Here is an 18030-nt window from a genome sequence, read left to right as displayed (position 1 = left end):
CGAGAGACCCCGCCCCCGCTGGGCCCCGCCCCGCCCCCGCGCCCCGATTCTGCGAACCCGAGCACCTGTGAGAAGCCGCGCCTTCTCCCGCCTGCCCCACTCGCTAGCCTCCTAGAGTTAACAAATGATTGTGTTTATTGACGAGTTCATACATCAATACAAACGGACAAGTTAAAAACAGCCCCCGCCCCGTGAGACCTGGGGAAGAGGGAAGCGCCATGGCCTGGACAAAGTATAAAAGTTATAAATAAGGAGGAGGGGGTTCAAAACTGGGTCAGGGCAAATCTGGTCGGGGGTGGGGGGGGGGCGGCAGTTGCCGGTGGCCTCAGACATGCAGAAGGGGACGGGCGCCGAGCGACCACAAGACCTCCTCTCCCACCCCACGCTCGGCTGGGGGTAGGAAAGGGCGGCCACCTTCTCACAAACCTTAGGGGGAGTGTAGCTCCCTCCTTTGAGGGACTGGCTGGCTGAGGATCGCGAGGAACCCAGGCCAGAGGGCCAGGCCTGAGCCCTATTTGGTCTGGGCTGTGGCTAGTGTGCTGGGAGGGGGAGTGGAGTAGACTCCTAACCCTCACATGGGCAGCTGCAGCCCTGCCAGGGTCCACCCACCCTCAGCTGCAGTTGTTTGCCGTTTGGCCAAGCAGGTGGTGGTAGTAGAGAAAAGTGGGGGTGAAATCGGCTTCATCTGTTCTGGTGCACTCCAGCTGACGCAAACAAGAGCTGGGCACTCTACGGAAACCAACTTCTTTCTAAGTTTCTGCCTATAGAACCAGCAGGACCCCATGGCCTGTCCATGGGAGACTTGGTTTTTCTGACCTGAATCTTCGGGAAAGCTATCCTGACTTACCTGAGGCAGAGGGAAGCAGTAGGGCCCAGAGACACGTGTTCTTCACCCCAACTCCTCAACAACTGCTTCACTACTTGGTCCTACTCTACGGGCCCACCGTGCCCTATATCCTTCCCCTCACTCCTACAGCTGCCCTTCAAATTCTAATCTACCCCCTCCCTGCTACCACTTACCTGTCCCACCTACCACCTTTCCAGTGTGTCTCTTGGCCCCTTCTGCAGTTCCATGTGCCTCCCCCTCCCCTCAACTTCCAGCATCCAGAGCATCCTGGGTGCCCAGCACTGCCTTTGAGGAGGCTCCTTCCACCCAAACCAGAAACCTACGAGCCATCTCATATTGGCTAGGCTGTGACCACCACCAAGAATCCAGAATTCGGGTGTGTTCCAGTCCTTTCCGTGCTCCTTGATAGTTCCACATGAGCCAGGGTGGTAAAGCAGGAGTAGCACATGAAGGGAAACCAGGCACACATCAGCCAGCCAAGTACTCTAGCAATGAACAGTCAACTCTGTGTGTGTGTGTGTGTGTGTGTGTGTGTGTGTGTGTGTGTGTGTGTGTAGACTTTGTCTGTGGCCAAGGTCCTTAGAAGATGGGCTGGTGCCCTGTAAACCATGAGGGAAGTTCTAACACCGGCATCACTCAGGATGCAAGGAGAAGGTGGCCTCTGGGTCTAGCAGCCTGCTGGGGATCAGGATGGGGAAGACAGGGAAGACCAAGGGGCTGAGAAAAGGAGGCCAGGGCTTTATGTTTGCCCAGCAGAGGGCTTTACTGTCCTGCAGCAACATCCCACAGCTGTCTCCACAAGTTCTGGCCAGGAGAGAAAGGGGTGCACAGGGAGAGAGAGAATGCTAGGGCTCTCTTAGAGGGGGAATGGGAATGGAATGTGGGGGCTCAGGCCTTGATACCAACTCAAGCCTCCTGATGGCTGGGAACGCCCTGGAGGGCTAAAGGGCTTTGCCTTTGGGAACTGCCAGGAATTGGGGAAAACAGATAACCCCTGTTCTGGCAGCCAGGGGAGTGCAGCTGGTGTGGGAGGGGAAGTGGAGGTAGAGGTGAAGCTCCGCTGTTGGCTGAAGGGCACTGATTCCACATGGCCTCTCACTTCTACCCCACCGAATACCCTGTGTGTGCTCCACCCCAGGGAGCTGATCCCTGCAGTAATTTCAAATGGCTTCTAAGAAGAGAGGGCCAGCCTTCCCAACTTCCCCCAGATGGGGCAGGCTGCCCTCCTACGCCTCACAGCACCAAGATGACAAAGATCCAAGACCTACCCTGCATGAGCCACTGAAGGGGCTGTGGAGGCAGGAGTTCCAAGAAAGTGAGGCAACAGTCAGGGAAATAAATTAATAAATACAGGGGCCCCATGAGGAGTAGCTGGGAAAGCTGCTTCCCCTCTGAACACTGATCCCTGCTCTCCACTCCAAGCATCCCCGCAGGTTTTGGTGAGTGGAGCAGGGGCTACAGTTTGGAATAGGGGGAGCATTCACTTGGAGCAGGATTCTGGAACTAGAGTCTGCGTTCCATGCGCCGCTCCACCGCCCGAAGCAGCAGCTCTGAGTATTGCTCTAGCAGGGCCTGTGTTTGCTCAGCCCCCACGGCCCCAGGGCTCCCACCCGGGCTGCACAGCACCGCCCCGGCCAGGGCCTCCAGCTCCTGCCGCACTGAAGAGAAGGTGTTTCTGAGGAGCTGGGTGATGCGACTTTGCTCCGCTGAGGGTGTCTTGCAGCCAGCCACCTGCAGCAAGACCCGGGAAGTGAGTCGGAGGAACAGTGGAGGAACATCCTGTCATATATATATAAAGGGGAGGGCCCTACCTGCGTCTAGCCTGCCCCCAAAGAAGGCCCTCTGGACTGTCCCTTACGGCTAGGGTGGCCCAATCGTTTTTGAATATGACAACAGCTATTATTAATAATCACACTGGGATAGCACGCATAAACTGGGATGGTCCTAGGACATTCAGGTCCTAGGCAAACTAGGACATATGGTCTCTGACCCCTATCCCTCCAGACTGAGGAAGTCTCCAGAAGAGATGATCAGTAGGTGCTGGGCTCAAGAGGCCTGCCCTGGCCTCTAACTCCCTCGCCTCCTCTGCCCTGGCTGTTCTTGATTGTTCCACCCACCCGTCCGTGGTAGAGCCTGTGGTTGTTCTGGACACTCAGCTAGCCCTGCTGACGCGCTGCCTCCCCCACGGTGAGTGCCCAACACGTACCAAGTGGTAGAGCCGCACGGCCTGGCGCACGTTGCCCTGGAGCTCCGCCACAAGTTGTTCACACTCCTCCAGGCTCACTGCTGGTTCTGGGAGGGACAAATACAACTCAGTAAGGCCTAGCAAAGCTGCCCTTTCAGGCCTCCCCACCCAGGGGCCCCTGAGAGCAGGAGAGGCCTACCCACAGGATCACACCCCCTCTACTTGCCCTCTCCTTGCCTCCTTCCTTCCCAACACCGCCCACCAACACCACACAGAAAACAAGGTCCTGAGGGGAGGGCCAGCCCCAGCCCAAGAAGCCAGACGGCAATGAAGGGACAAGTGGGTCACAAGGAGATCGTGAAGGTTGGCAGGAGTGTCTCACCATCAGGGGTGTGACTTATGGACCAAGACAGGAGCAGACAGGACGAAAACGCCAAAGGCTGGACGCACAGAAATGGGATGGAGCCCGAGAGCAGACAACAGAGACAGGAGAAAGAGGATGGGGCAGGAGATGAGAGCTGGGGAGCTGTGCACACCTGAGTTCTGGCTCAGGGCTGCCCCTGGCCTGGTGCATTCCATGGGGCTGGGAGTCTTCTCGGGGGGTAGGGGCTGCAAGTTCTCAGGGCCTCGGAGGAGGCTGCTGACCAGCAGCTGCTGGGCACAGGGGCTGTTGGGCCCAGGCTGAGCCTGGCACTCTGTCCTAGGCTTGGGAGGGGCACCCTCCCCCAAATAGGCCCGCCTCTCAGATGTACTGTGAGCCTTTCCTAGGCCCACTGGGGAGCCAGGCTGTTCTGCCTCACCAGGGGCCCTGCCCTTGGTAACAGGTGAGAACGTGGCCAAGGTAGGACGATCAGGCAGTGGCTTTGGGATGTCCAGGACCAGGTGAGCCCGGCTGGGCAGGGCTAGCTTGCTGAGCGGTGAGACTCGGACGGGAGCAGGAGCTTGAGGTTCGGCCGCCAGACCCAAATTCTCCCCGACAGAGATGCTGCGGGAAATCTTGGCCATGGAACTGGTGGTGGGGTTCTGGTAGGACTGAGGCCGAGACAGACGGCCATCAGCCTGTGGCAGGGAGCGCAGGCCCTCCTGGGCCTCCATTTCCCGTAGGAGCGATGGGCCGGGTGGAGGGGCGTCATCTGCTGAGAAGACAGACAGACACAGGTCAGGCGGTGAGGAAGGCATCCCAGGCGCTAAGGCTCACAGCTCACTAGGAGTTGCTGTGCCCTGCACATACCTACTAAAGGACACCCAGTGGCAAGCACCGTGACACATCAGGGCTAAATCAGGCCCTCCTTCCTCTAGCATGCACATGCGCTCCATACTCCCCGCACCCCAGAGTTGAGCCCACCAGGCTCCTCACCCTGCGGCACCAGACTCTGCACAGACTGGGCTTTCTGGAGTCCACCTAAGGTGCTGGCTGCAGCCACTCTCTTGGGAGCCCAGCTGCTGTCAGGGTTGAGACGGCGTCTTGGCAAAAGCACAGGAACTGCCTGCTGAGGGCCAGCATTTCCAGGGGAGGGCTCTGCCTCTGGGGGTGCTCCTGGAGGACTGGCACCACTGCCTCTCAGCTGCTCACCCAAAGCCGGCAGCATCTGGACTGGTCTCGATGACAGCGCCAGGCTTGAGGAAGAGGGAGATGGTTCCCTACAGGGAGGAAATGTGGAAGAAGGCCCAGAGAAGGCTTAGGAGTCTTCCCTGCCAAGACGGGGAGAAGCTCTCTCAGCACCAGAAGCTCTGGGCGAGAAGGGCGCGCACAAAGCCAGCAGGCTGGTTGTCCCAAAACTTGGGAGTGCAAAATGCTGTTCGGAGTGGGGAGAAGACAGCCTTGGAAGGAGGAGAGCGGCCTGCTGCCTCAAGGGCAGGACTAGCCCTTTCGGGAGCCCTGGGAGGTCAAGTAAGACACAGCTCCTTGTAGGAGAGTGAGAGCAGCCGTGGGGAGAAGTACCTGAGTGGGGGAGTCTGCACTTGCAACAGGAATCGTGAAGAGATGCTCCGAGACTCTGTCCTCTCTGGTACCCGGACTGGTCCCCCTACCAAGGTACAGAAATCATGAATTGAAGCAAGCCCTCCCCCCAGATTCTGCCTCCCCTAGATGGTAACCCCAGAGCATGGCCTGCCCTTGGACCCTCCCTCTCAGCCAGGGAAGGAGGGAAGAAGGGCAGACTACGGTGACCACATACTGGCCCTCTGACCACACCTGGAGCAGCCCCATTGGCCAGAGTCTCAAAGTGCTGTTTTAGAAACTGCTCCTGGTCTGGGGTATGGGGACTGCCTTCCTGCAGCCCATAGGAGCCAGTGCCTCCCTCTTCTTCCTCCTCTTCCTCATCACCCTCGGCTGGCTCTTCAAGGTCTGAGGAAATGCCATCCACACTCAGGGGCTCCGTGCTCTCCGAGTCTGGATGTGGGAAGGGGAGAGAAGCATCACGCTGCACCCACCATCGCCAGAGCCTCCACTCCCACCTCAGTCCACTGACCTCCCTCAAAGTCACAGCCTCACCTTCGTTGGGGTGCTCGGGGCTGGAAAGGCGGCTGCTACTATAATCCACAGAGCAGGCGCTGTCAGGACTGTGCTTTTCAGAGCCCCTGCTGCCTGGATACACTCTTCCCAGGGTCCCTCGGGCTGGAGCCTGCACCTGGAACTCACTTCCAAGAAGGCCAGCGGGGGAAAGAAAAGGCAGTTAGCAGGGGTGAGCAGCCCCACCGACACCTGGCTTCCTTCTCCCCGACCTGTGAGTGGACTGGGGATAAGGTAGGGGTGAAGTGGCGGGCAAGCCCTGAAGAACCTGGGCCAGCCCTCCCCTAACTAAATGCTCAGGGAAGGGGAACCTGGGAAAGGAAGACTGCATGGCTCCTGAGGTCTGGTGAGGGAAGGACCCTTGCCTGGTATCCAGGGTGGGGCTGTCACTCGGCTCCGGGTAGACAATACCATCTTCGATGGGTGCAGGCTCCAGATCTTGGGCAAACACCCCTTCCTCTTGGGACAACAACCGAATAATGTGGGGACAGGAACAGGGTTGGGAAGCCTGAGGCCGAGGGGGCTTTTCCTTCTGGGAACACACAAAGGGGTGTTACAAGAGGCTGCTGATGTGAGAGAGGGTCTGGGAAAAGAGGGGGAGGTGGGCAAGGATCTGGTGTGCATCAATTCTGGGGGAAGTTGAATATTCCCATTCTGAGGAGAACTCCAGCTAATGTTCTTAAGTTTCTGGAATAACTATATTCTGTCACGCTCCGGACTGCTAACCTCCAGCCACCACTTAATATCATGACCCCTTTAAGAAACCTGGCCCAGGACAAAGGGTAGCACCGCAATCACCAGACCATACAGCTTAGCCAGCCTGAACCTTTGCAATCCACATCACCCATATACCTACCACAGGGGCAGAGCAAGCACAGCTGGCCCAGTGCTCGGGCCCCAGCTGTTGGCATAAGGCTGGCTAAAGCTGCTGGGAGAAAGCTGGCTCACCTGGCTAGCATGGGAGGTCTCAGGGGCCTGCTGACCATGCTTCCCAGGACAAGATGGGGTCATGGCCAGCAAGTCTTGGCTAGCGCCTCGAGAGCTCGGGGTCAGTGTCTCTAGCTGCCGCAGGTCCAGCATGGAGCGGACACTCAGCTCCACACCTGGCTGAGCCCAGCGGCCCCTTCTTCTGGGTCCTTGGTTGGCTGCAGGAGCTGGGGCCAGGAACTCCGCCGTCTCCTGTGCCTGGTGTGAGGCAGGGGTTAGGGAGGGGTCACAACCACCACCCAATAGCACCAGCAAACACTCACATATCACTTACTGTGTGCCATGCACTTTCTGTACATGTATTTACTCACTTAGTCCCCACAACAACCTTATGAAGTAGGTATTATTATTATCCCCATTTTTACAGATGGGAAAACTGAAGCACAGTGGGCTTAAGGAGCCCATCTAATCCCACGGACAGGAAGTGGCCTGCCTGCAGGTCACAACTCAAGTAGTCTGGCTCCAGAGTTCATGCTCTTAGCTTCACTCCACATCCTGTCTTAGACCTTCTAGTCCCAGCCTTCACCTGGCGTCATGGACCCCTCGGAGCTGGTGATCTCCCTTACTCTGAGGTCAGCCCCAAGTCCACTCAGAGCACCAGGGACAAACCAGCGGTCCACCCTTGAGCCCCTGGGCTGGTCAGAAGGCACTAGAGGCACCACACCACCATCATTCCATGGAGCTGCTAGTGCCAATGCTAGTGCTGCCACTTGAGAGTCTTGACGTGGCACGAGCGAGGGCGGGGCTGCCGTGGGCTTGCTCAGAAAGCCCTGACCCTCCTTCTGGCTGCCCTGAAGTAGCCGCCCACTTACTGGTCCTCTCACGGCCCTGTCCCTCTAAATCACCGCTCTGGAAGTTCTGAGCTTACCTCCCAACCTGGAGTCTTTAGAACTATAGTCTCTCCAGATGCCTACTCTTCGAACATTTGATGTTCTTGAACTTGTCTTTTTTTTTTTTTTTAACATTTTATCCATTTATTTATTTGGGGGGGGAGAGAGAGAGAGAGAGCACTCGCACACAGGCGTATGGTCACAAGGGGGGGTGCAGAGGGGGACGGAGAGGAACAAGCAAACTCTCCTCTGAGCATGGAGCCCTAAGCGGAGCAAGAAGCAGGGCCCCATGCCAGGGCCCTTGGGGCTCGATCCCACCGCACTGAGATCACGACCTAAGCTGAAACCAAGAGTCAGACACTTAACCGACTGAACCACCCAGGCGCCCCTTGAACTCTAACTCAGTTCTAACTGTTTGGCTCAGACACCCCCTGTCTACTCCCCACCTCCACCTATTGTTTGTTCACATTTACTCCCAGGCCCCCAGCAGCTGAACTGTGGAGCACTTCTGCGAGTGGTGACTAGACCTCGCAGGCCACCCCACCTGGCCTACGGGAAGGAGACTCCTGGGCTTCGTCATCCCTAACCTGGGACCAGACGAGCTGCTCAAACTCTCCCACGAGGCCCTTCCTTGGACACAAGGGGTACAGCACGTGGGCAGGCCCAGAGAGCCCTGCTTTCACCTTCCTCCACCCGTTTTAACCTTGGAAAGGCATTTTTAATAATGGTGACTCACCCGACTCATCTCCCAGTGGGACAGGCTTCGGGGCAGGGCTGGGCCTGGCACTGAGACTAGACAGAGACAGGCAGTCAGAGAGAGTGTCTCCTGCCCACCCACCCAGAGCCCTGGCCCCGCACCAGCCATATCCCTGTGTGGCCACAGCGATGCTCTGCTTTCCTCGGCTCACCCTGCTCTCCCCCTCAGTCTCAGAAAGGGCATATCTAGCCACTGTGCCAAATGGTGCCTGTCTGTACCTACTCCAGACTTCCACACACCTGGCTCCTTCTTGGTACCCTTGGCAAGGATGGGCAGAGCTGGAAGCTCTTCTTCTTCGGTGCCCTCGTCTTCTCCCTCCTTGTCACTGTCTGACGACAGAGCTGGTCCAGGAGACAGCATCGATGAGGCCTCGTGCCTGAGTCCAAGACAAGGAAGGTCATGGGAAGAGGAGATTCAACGCAGGAAGAGGCCAATGTTCATGGGTCTTCAGGTTAAGAAACAGGTGTTGGGGGATCCAGGAGTCAGGAGGTACAGGTGAATGGCAGGTCCAGAGCAAAAAGGAGGAGCACTGAGACAGCGAGCAGTATGGATGCCCACCCACCACTAGCCCATATCCGTTCTCACCGGTTGGGTCCTGCGGCCCTTTGGGGAGAAGATGGTCCTTGCTGCTTGCCCCCTCGCTGACGCTGGCGCAGCTCAGCCAGACGCTGCCTCATGCTGATGGTCATCTCAGAGCTCAGGCGCCATACGAATATACAGCTGCGTAGACCCACAGAGTTGGGTGAGGGAGAGGTAAGGCAGGACTCTGGGGCAGAACCCCACTAGTTCCCCTAATCCACGGGCTGGCAAGACCAGAGCCACCCTTGAGTGCCACGTCAGGCCCTAGAAATACCCCTGCTCAGCCCTATTTCCCAGAGACATCACTGAAGTGAAGAGAGAGGAGGGGGCAGGGTGTGTGTGTCACAGAGGAAAAATCTGTGTCTCAGGGAAGCTGGCTTCTGCTCACCTGTCTCCAGACACTGAGATGAGATGTTTGCAGTCATTACTAAACTTCATGCCAGTGACAATCTCTGTGAGGAACAAGGAATACGGCCTATGAGCCACCCTGAAGTCCCAGCCAAGCTTCTGTCCCAACAGTGGACGTGGATGTTGGTTGGAAGGGAGGGGCAGGCAGCTCTGCTAGATCCCAAGAAACTAAGGCAAGAAAGAGTAAAGTTCCAGCAGCAGAGTACTGGGGCAACACTCACCTGAGTGGCCAAACATGGTGGCCACGCACTCGCCTGAGGAGAAGTCAAAAATGGAGAGGTTCTTGTCAGAACAGCTGGTGGCGATGTAGATCCCTGAGGGGTCCGTCTGCACCTGTGGAGTAGGACGCACAGCTGGCAGAGCACAAGGGAAGCACCAGTCCCTTTCCACCTAGTACCCCAGTGCTCCCTTTCTCTGGCCCAGGGCCCGTCCTCCTGGGCCCTTACCTTAATCAGAGTGCCGTCCTCACCCTGTGACCCTTTAAACAGCTTCTTCTGCTTCCCACTGCTGATGTTAAAGATCCTGTAAAGAAACATGCTCTTGTTCACAGGAGGAGGAGGCCGTGATCAAGCACACCTGGGTGGCAGAGACCCCAGCATCAGTCCCAGCCCTGTTCTCTCTGGCAGCCACTCCCCAACACCAAAGGGGCTACTGCCTCTTGGGTACGGCAAAGTGCTCATTCTGTAGGCTCAAGTGGGCACACAGTCCTGGACAAAAAGATAGAAGTGGGGAGAGAGCTGCCTAGAGCTGACCCCCTCGGGCTTGAAGGAATGTGGTCAGATGGTTTGAGAAGGGGATACCCACCGAATATTTCGGTCCTGGCAGCCGATGGCCGTGTACTTCCAGCTAGGCTCCACATCCATGTCATAGAGGGTCGTCTTCCGTACCACGTGGTGTGTCCGTGTAAACTGGACTCCATCTCCAGACTGCAGGGGTAGAGCATGTGGGCCCACCAGGCCCAGAGAGCCCCGCTTTCACCTCCCTTCACCACTTACAACCTCAGCTGGGGGACCGGTAGAAACCCCCACCCCCAACCCCAGCCCCATTCAGGGAAGCCCCACACCCTCACCTTCTGTGCAGTGCGGAAGTAAATGCTCTTGTCTGCTCCACAGCTGATCATGCGGACTTGCCCATCGCTGGCTATGGAAGAGGGGGGCCTAGTTTTCCCACTGCTCTCACCACAAGGGGGCCAGCCCTTCCTCTACTGCCCCACTACTGAGCTTTCTACGTGGCCCAGACAACCAGTTAAATCAGGGCACTTCCCTCCAAACCTAAGCTTTCCGTTCTCTCTATCCTCAGCCAACCTGGTTGGCTCAGGGTCCCCTAGACAGAGAGTCTATATTCCACCTGCCTTCCCATCTGGCCCCAGGCCTCCCAGCTGCTGTCCAACACACCCCTGTGACCAGCACACCCTTCTCATGGAGGCAGGCCGGTGGCAGTCAGGGTGGGGGTGGAGGATGTTGGTGGCAGGTGGCAAAATGTGCCTCAATTGCCCTGCCCCCACCTGCAAACTTGACAGCAGTGATGGAGGATGAGTGCTCGTCCAACGTCTGCTGCAGGCTGTACTCACGGCCAGCGTCTAACACGTGGATGAGCCGGTCCCGGCTCGCTGATGCCAGCAGCTTCAGACCTGGGGTTGAAAGGACTCCATCAGCCCCTGAGTGCCCAGAGCAGGCCCCCATCTGGGCCCGGCAAAGACCCACAGGAACCGAGCCCCATAGCCCTAAGCCAAGTGAGCCACGGAGCAGGAATGGAGCCGTCCTCCGCTAAACCTGCGAAGACACCAAATGCTTCAAATGATGTTCGGTCCCAAGTCCCAGAGCCGGGACGGATGCACGTGGCACCAGCAGGACTGGAGGAGCCCCGCGCCACTCCGGGCCAGACACCACATGCTCCTTACCCGTGTCGGGCTTAGAGTACTCCAGGCAGAGGATCTCCGAGTCGTGGGCCTCCACCTTCAGCATCTCGCTCAGGGACTGCAGCTCGTGCACCCTGCCAAGACGCGGAGACGGACGAGGTCACGGCCGGGCTGGAGGAGGACAGACTCACCCTCCGTTCTCTGCTCTATCCTCCCCGCTCCCAGGCCTTGTTTTTAAATAAATTTTATTTATTTTTGAGCCTTTAGGCTTAGAGAAAAATGGCAATGAGTATGTAGATTTTCCACTTTAATGACAGTTCGAATACCAGAACCAGGAAATTTACATTGGTACAATACTGCTAATTCAAGATTTTAGTTTAATTTCACCAGTTTTTCCACAATATCTTTTCTGGATCCAGAATTCTACCAAGAGTCCAATTGCACTTAGCTGTTATTTCTCCTCAGTTTCCTGTAGTCGGTGACAGTTCTTCAGTCTCTCATCTTTCATGACCCTGATGCTTTTGAGGAGTACTGAGCACTCCCCAGTACTCTTCAGAAGAGTATTGGTTACTCCGTCCTCTGTACCTCAGTTTGAGTCTGCCTGCTGTTTTCCCATGACTGGACTGAGCTGATGCATTTTTGGCAAGAATACCACAGAAACCACGCTATGTGGCTGCTTAATGCATCATATCACAAGCTTCATGATGCTGACATGTGGCTGATAAGCTTAATCACTTGGTTAGGATGGTTTCTGCTGGGTTCCTTCATTGTAAAGTTACTATCTTTCCCCTTGTATATAGACATCTTGTTCCCCGATCTTTTTGAGCCCATTTTTCTCAAGCTCTGTCCTTCGGGACCTAATCCCCCAGCCTGCGCTGTGGGAGACAGTCAGTACCACTCCGGGCCTGGCATTACCTGAGCGTGCCTACACGGTCCCCAGAAGCTAGATGCTGTCCGTTGGGGCTGATACACACAGAGCGAATGCCCACACGGGGGTCCATCAGGGACGCATCGGCTTTGTCTCCTCCGGGCAGCTCAGTGTCCAGGAGGGCCTGAGTGTTCCCATCCACATAGATGATCTTAATGAGGTCCTAGTGGAGCAGGTCAGGAGAGGGGGCGGGTAAGGCAGGCCTGACCCAGTACAGCTGCAAGGGGAAAGGAAAGCTGGACAAGATACACCCCGGCCAAACCAGAGAAGGAAGATCAGAATCTGGGGACCCGGTCCCTGAGAGGGAGGCGTGAAGGCTGAGGGGATGGGGGCACTAAGCACAGAGCAGATGCCCTACAGCCTCGGGGCTCACATTGCTGAGGATGTTTCGGTGCAGCGTGGAGCCGTGCACCCCGGAGCTCTCTGTGTTCCACAGGCGGATGGTATTGTCTGAGGAACAGGTGATAAAGGAACTGGGGGGCAGGCAGGCCTGATTACTGTCCTTCACTTCAGGGTAGACCTGAGGGGCAGAGGGAACAAAGTCAGACCTCCAGTTAGGTGGCAGTCCTCTCCCCGCCCAGGACATGGGAGGGAATGAGATTAAAGAGAGAACGCCGGCCAGAACGTAGCACAGCATTTGTCACATAGTAAGCAAGCCGCACCTATCAGACACCCTCTATAATCACTCCCGGCAAACACCCTCACCGAGCTCCTATGATGTTCCAGGCACTGTTCCATGTCCCCCACTTATATCGTTTCATTTAATTCTTGGACAACTAGATAAATCAGGTGCATCGATTTACAGTTCAGGAAACTGAGGCTAAGTCAAGTTCAGTAACTTGTCCAAGGTCACCCACCCAGGATGAGGCAAAGCTAAGGACAGACACGGGTGCAATGGAAGAAGCCTGAGATGTATAAGCATTAAAATTCAAGCTCAATCCTCGGGACCCAGATGAAGATACGTGGATACACGGGGATGCTGCTGGAGAAACAAGGAGGCAGCAGGAATGTAACTTTATACTCAGGGATCCCCACTTCCTGCCTCAGAATGGTACCCCAGCGAACCTGGCCAGTCCCAGGCCAGCCCAGCCCACGTACCTCCACACTCCAGACACAGGAGGAATGATACAGAGCCGAGTACACCTTGCCCACTTTCTTGGGGTCCCTCACATCCCAAACATAAATGCTGTGGTCGTTGTATACACAAGACAGCCACTGATTCGTAGGATCAAAGGTCAAGGCAATGGTGTCTGGATACTTGGCATTGGCCACTCCAGAGAAGAGGCGACTGTACGGAAGAGGACAGGACAAAGAGTGAGTGGAGAGCCGATGAAATGAAGGATTGAAAAGAATGAAAACAGAAGCCAAACCACAAAGGAAGAAGCGGAACGAGCCTGGGGAACGCTCTCCAGACCTGCAGGGGGGTAGCTGCTTGAGAAGGGAAAAAGCAGCGTCTGACAGCTGTCAGCAGGGAGCTGACCCGGCACCAGCTGTCGGACCATCGAGCTCTCACGAGGAACATAACCCATGTCACGGAACACCACAGTCAGACAAGGGAACTGTGTGGTGTGACAGAGAGGAACAAAAACAAGACCCCTCTAACTGTGTCTGAGAGCACAGATGAACGCACAGCACTGTACAAACCACACACATGACCGAACATTTCCAGTCCCGTCTGTGGTGACTGACTGCTGCTGCTTTGCCAATGACAAATTAGCCCCATACCTTCCCTTCCACCTTTCAGATAAAAATTATGAAGATGTCCAACTGTGCACTTGCCCCTCCTTCCTGACAGCATCTAACCAGAGCAAAGCTTCAATCCCTTGAACCATCCCTAAAATCAACCAATATGAGCCCAAATCTTACAACAAGGCCTTCCTAACTCCCACTTACTGAGACACCCCTGCTTCCCCATGGGGTGCGGTCTCCTTGGTGGCAACGGTACTGATAAACCCAAAACGGTAGGTCTGGCAATCACTGGGGCACGGGTACACTCTTTGCTTTGTTCCCTGAGGCACAGCCAGGGAAGGCTGGGCCCAGAGGGAGGCTCTGAGTGGAGGCAGGGGGCCTACGTAGCTCACCTGGCCTCAGTGATGCTGGCAATGTCTGTCCCCAGGGCGTGGGGCCGGGGCAGCGTGCTGAGGAAGTGCAGGTTGGAGGGATTGAAGAGGCGCACGGTGCCATCGGCACAGCCACAGAAGATGTAGTCCTGGCTCACAGAGATGCAGTGGGCCACAGTGGTCTGCAGGCAGAGGGGCCGGGTCAGCAAGGGTCCCCTGCCCAACCCCTCCTCGACAGTCGCCTGCCAAGAGAAGAGACCAGCCAAGGCAGAGGCGAGGAGAGGGCTGCCCAGCTGCTCTGGCCTGAGCCCCTCAGCTGTCATCTAGAGATGCCCCTCCCTCCAGCAGCAGGTGGCCAGAGGGCCCACAGCCACGTGCAGTCGGGGGATGGGAGTCAGGGACCCTTCTAAGGCACAAGAGATTTTTGACAAAGAGGACAAAGTAGGAAAAGCCCAGCAGAGAGAAAGAAACAGCATGAGAAAGACGGGAGGGTCTAGGCACCACTTACTGTGAAGCTGTCTGTATTCTGAGCAGAAGAAGGAAGCAGGAGAAAGAAAGGTGGAAAGAGAAAGCAGAGAGGAGGGAGTTATACAGATCTCCGTGGGCTGAACTAGACCAAGCTGTGGCTCCCCCAAGCTCCTCTTTCCTGCGGTCCCCTCTGCATGCATGAGGGCCTAGCCCCTGCTACGGAGCCAGAGGCACGCGATCGCCCCTGAGCTGACACATGGGCGGCCAGCCCCTACCCATCGGGACAGAGGTGCTTACTCTCAGCTCCACCCACTTATCCAAAAGCCTCCTGTCGCTGAACTCGCACAGCAGCCCTGAGGACGTGATGCAGAAGGTGCTGTCGGCCTTCTTCCCTCGGCCACAGGCCACATCAGTGAACAGGTTGTTGCGAAGCTCCCCCAGCAGCCCCGAGCGGCCCAGCAGGGGCACGGTGGCGTTCACCTGTGGAGACACACCACTGCTGCCGCCTGTCCACCCCGGAGCCCGCCCCGGCAAACCAGGCCCTGAGGGGAGGGGAGACTCACAGCGAGCCCCCCTCGCTCTTCGAGACTACTCCTCGGCACAGACAGCGTCTGGCTCACCCAGAACCCCTGTACAGCTGCTGAGTGAGCAGAGAGGGGCCCAAGTGGGACGGGGTCTCCTGGGGAGGGCTGAGCAGGCTCTGGCTCTGGGGCTACTTCCAGCCGTAGCAGCTCACCTTTGAGGTCTTACTGTCATCGAGGTACCAGAATTTGATGTGCCGATTGCCTGCAGTGACAAAGTAGCTGCAATCTTCAGAGAAGGACACCGCTGTCACCCGACTGGACACCTTATTGGAGGCCACCACAATGTTTTTCTGGAGGGAAAGCCAAAGGAAGAATCAAAATTCTCCCCCATGGGGCTAAGAAGCAAGAGGCTCAGAGGATGGAAGAGGGGTTAGGGAGGATTTATACTTTTAAGAATGTTCCTTTCCGAGATTTTTTGGTGAGAAAAAGAAGGGAGAGAGAGTTTCTTCCTGGAGGAGTTGCAGAGGTTCATTTCTTCTGGAGGTCCACAAGGCATAGAGCTAACCCCCTCCTACCAACACACCTGGCTACACAGTTGCTTTTTTCTGCTTCAGGCGATCTTCTAGAATGAGACTGAGACCAGCAGAGTGGAGGGAGGGGCTCCCCAACTGGCCCGTGAACCCCCATGAGGCTGTCAGGCCAGCCCACCCACCCAGGCCGCTCACCTTCCAGGCCCAGACATTAACGATCATGTCATGCTGGTAGCCCACAGAGACGATGTACTTGGCGCTTGGGGAGAAGGCCACGCAAGCCACGCCGTACTTATGCTCCTGCAGCTCTGCCACCTGGCTGTGCTCAGCCACGTCCCAAACGCGCACGGCAGGCATGTGCCCGCTCTACAGGGAAGCAAGAACTGGAAGTGAGAGCACGGGCACACGGCCTCCCCAAGCCTTGCGGAGTGGGGGCCCTTACCTCCCCAACTGCTACCTACAATCTCTCTAGTGACCCTTGGCCAAGAGTCAAGAGCAGAGTGCTATACAGGAGAAAGGTTAAAAACAAAAACAAAAACACAAAAACATGATAAATATCTCAGGACAATAATGATTATCCGGAGAAGACGGCCCCAGATTTTGTCCAACATCTCTGGGTCAGAGTATGCACCTCTGTATTTGCTCAAAACTCCCAGAGTGATTCTGAAGGGCCTCCAGTGTTGGGCCGACTACCACTCGGGCCTATTTCTGCCCCTTGGCTTCCCTGTAAACCCGAGAAGGTACAGGCATTCCTCACGTGCCCAGCAGGGGGCCTCCGGGGATCGGGAACATTTTAAGGCAGTGATTTTCAAAGCCTACTTCCCAAACCAGCAGAATCAGCGTGTGGGAACTTGTAAGAAATGCAAATTTCGGGATCCCACCTCAGACCTACAGAATCAGACACCCTGGGGACAGGCCTGGCAATGTGCACTTCGCCAAGCAATCCAGGTGATTCTGGTGCTCACTAAAGCTTAAGAACTGCTGTTTTCAGGTAGAGAAAAACTAGGATTTTAGCATCGGTTCAGGAAGCCAAAGTGGCAGCAGCCCTAACTAGGCCTAGGATTGTAGCCCTCTGCTGAGGCCAGGCCACCCACCCTCCTCAGAGGACTGCAGCCCCCTTTCCTCACTCACCTCTCCAGTGACCAAGTACTTGCCATCAGGGGAGAAGGCGAGGGCAGTGATGGTTTTCCTGCAGGACATGAGGCAGGCTCAGAGGGGCACGGACAGCCTGGCTTAAGCCTGGCTCCTGCAGAGTCCCCTCAAAAGGCAAGATCAGCAGACACCAACCTACATGTGGCATTTCGCTCTCTGGTCCTGGGGCCCAGGAAGGCCCCAGTCCGCAGAGCCACAAGACCCCAGACAGTGCCTTTCTCACAGCTCCCAGGAAAAGGGGGTACTCCCTGAGGGCCCAGACCCATTTACCTGGAACTGTTGAGGATGTGGTGCTGTTTGTGCTTCCGGGGATTGAACAGCACGACCACGCACCTGGGGAGGTGAGTGAGACAACAGACTTAGCACCAAAGCACGGCTCCCCCAGGAGCACTCAGGCCACCTGGGAATTCCGGTCACTCAGCATAGGGAGCTGTGTAGAGCAAGTTCAGAGAGGCTTTGCTTGCCACCGAGGGCAACTGACTGCTTTCTGGCAACCTATTCTTCTTGCTTCCCTTCCCCACCCACCAGGGTCTATCTCTGCAGCCCCATGAGGATGAACTCCCTGGAAGCCTATCCTACCAGGTCCCTAAGCACCAGCACCATCTCTGGTCATACCCACAAAGGACAGCAAGGACTCAGGCCTCCTGACAGCCCTTGCACAGAGCCCAGGAAGGGGTGTAGGAGGAAAGAGTCCATGTGATTTGAGCAAAGCAGGCCACAGGTACACAGCCAGTGCACAGGCTTGGAGCCACATGTCTGACAAGCATTTGTGCTCCAAGAAGGGCTGAGGTCTCTCATGTGTGTGCCCACCTGTATACCTGGCAGGAGCCGACCCCACACCCTCTACGCGTCAGATGAGGAAGGTAGTGGGAGGCAGGAGGCCGGAACTGCGGGGAGGCTCAGTAAGACTAGGACGAGGGGCAGAGAGAGCCCAAGAGGGCCTGGGGAGGCCTGTTCAGTGCCTTGGAACTCCTGGGCCGGGCCCTGATAATCCCTGGCCCCAGAGAGCCTGAGAAGGGCCCTCCAGACTGCCAGAAGATAATCAGAGACTCTGCCTGCCTGCCTGCTGTGCAGAGAAGGGTGGATGTGCCCTCTCCGAACAGACAGCAAGGGTGGACAGGATTAGATTCAGACTGACTTTCCAGAGGCAGTTCCAGAGAGGAGGCCAGGTGGTAGGAGTCAAGGCAGGAAGCCCAAAGCCACAGCCAGGCAGTGTTCTCCCTTAGGCTCCATGGCTGTCAGCAGGCCTGGGCCCATCGCCCCTTCTGCCTCACTTCATTAGTACTGTAAGTCGATGACAGGAGCAAGCATGGGACTTGCTATGCCAGGTCAGGGGATAGGAACAGAATGAGCAGAGGGCAACATCCCCCAGACCAGCCTTGTTTAATGGGAACCAACTGCCTGC

General features: G+C 56.6%; 1 protein-coding gene across 6 annotated transcripts in view; it reads right to left on the bottom strand.

The window, feature by feature from the left end:
• Nucleotides 1–112: 112 nt before the first annotated feature.
• The window catches only part of MAPKBP1 (mitogen-activated protein kinase binding protein 1), a 50382-nt gene continuing 32464 nt past the window's right edge, over nt 113–18030 (bottom strand). For 3 of the 6 annotated variants that reach the window (XM_045771290.2, XM_045771282.2, XM_087859274.1), the window contains 28 exons: nt 16896–16958; nt 16605–16662; nt 15669–15839; nt 15156–15293; nt 14717–14899; nt 13973–14133; nt 12990–13179; nt 12265–12411; nt 11879–12054; nt 11006–11097; nt 10610–10735; nt 10175–10245; nt 9910–10031; nt 9552–9627; nt 9327–9438; nt 9086–9149; nt 8704–8838; nt 8358–8494; nt 8098–8153; nt 6493–6729; nt 5910–6076; nt 5527–5672; nt 5227–5424; nt 4975–5059; nt 4390–4673; nt 3569–4168; nt 3054–3139; nt 113–2578 (listed from right to left, as the gene is read on the bottom strand). In XM_045771290.2, the coding sequence (XP_045627246.1) occupies nt 2351–2578; nt 3054–3139; nt 3569–4168; nt 4390–4673; nt 4975–5059; nt 5227–5424; nt 5527–5672; nt 5910–6076; nt 6493–6729; nt 8098–8153; nt 8358–8494; nt 8704–8838; nt 9086–9149; nt 9327–9438; nt 9552–9627; nt 9910–10031; nt 10175–10245; nt 10610–10735; nt 11006–11097; nt 11879–12054; nt 12265–12411; nt 12990–13179; nt 13973–14133; nt 14717–14899; nt 15156–15293; nt 15669–15839; nt 16605–16662; nt 16896–16958 (4309 nt within the window). In that variant the 3' untranslated portion in view covers nt 113–2350. The remainder of the gene's footprint in view (nt 2579–3053; nt 3140–3568; nt 4169–4389; nt 4674–4974; nt 5060–5226; nt 5425–5526; nt 5673–5909; nt 6077–6492; nt 6730–8097; nt 8154–8357; nt 8495–8703; nt 8839–9085; nt 9150–9326; nt 9439–9551; nt 9628–9909; nt 10032–10174; nt 10246–10609; nt 10736–11005; nt 11098–11878; nt 12055–12264; nt 12412–12989; nt 13180–13972; nt 14134–14716; nt 14900–15155; nt 15294–15668; nt 15840–16604; nt 16663–16895; nt 16959–18030) is intronic. The other 3 variants (XM_045771306.2, XM_045771299.2, XM_045771304.2) reach the window with 3 other exon arrangements.

This window comes from Ursus americanus, chromosome 36 (assembly GCF_024610735.1).
Source record: "Ursus americanus isolate L20-20 chromosome 36, mUrsAme1.1.p, whole genome shotgun sequence".
Lineage (NCBI taxonomy): Eukaryota > Metazoa > Chordata > Mammalia > Carnivora > Ursidae > Ursus > Ursus americanus.
The sequence above is the reverse complement of the archived record's forward strand: the minus strand, read 5'-3'. Positions and strand labels throughout refer to the sequence as shown.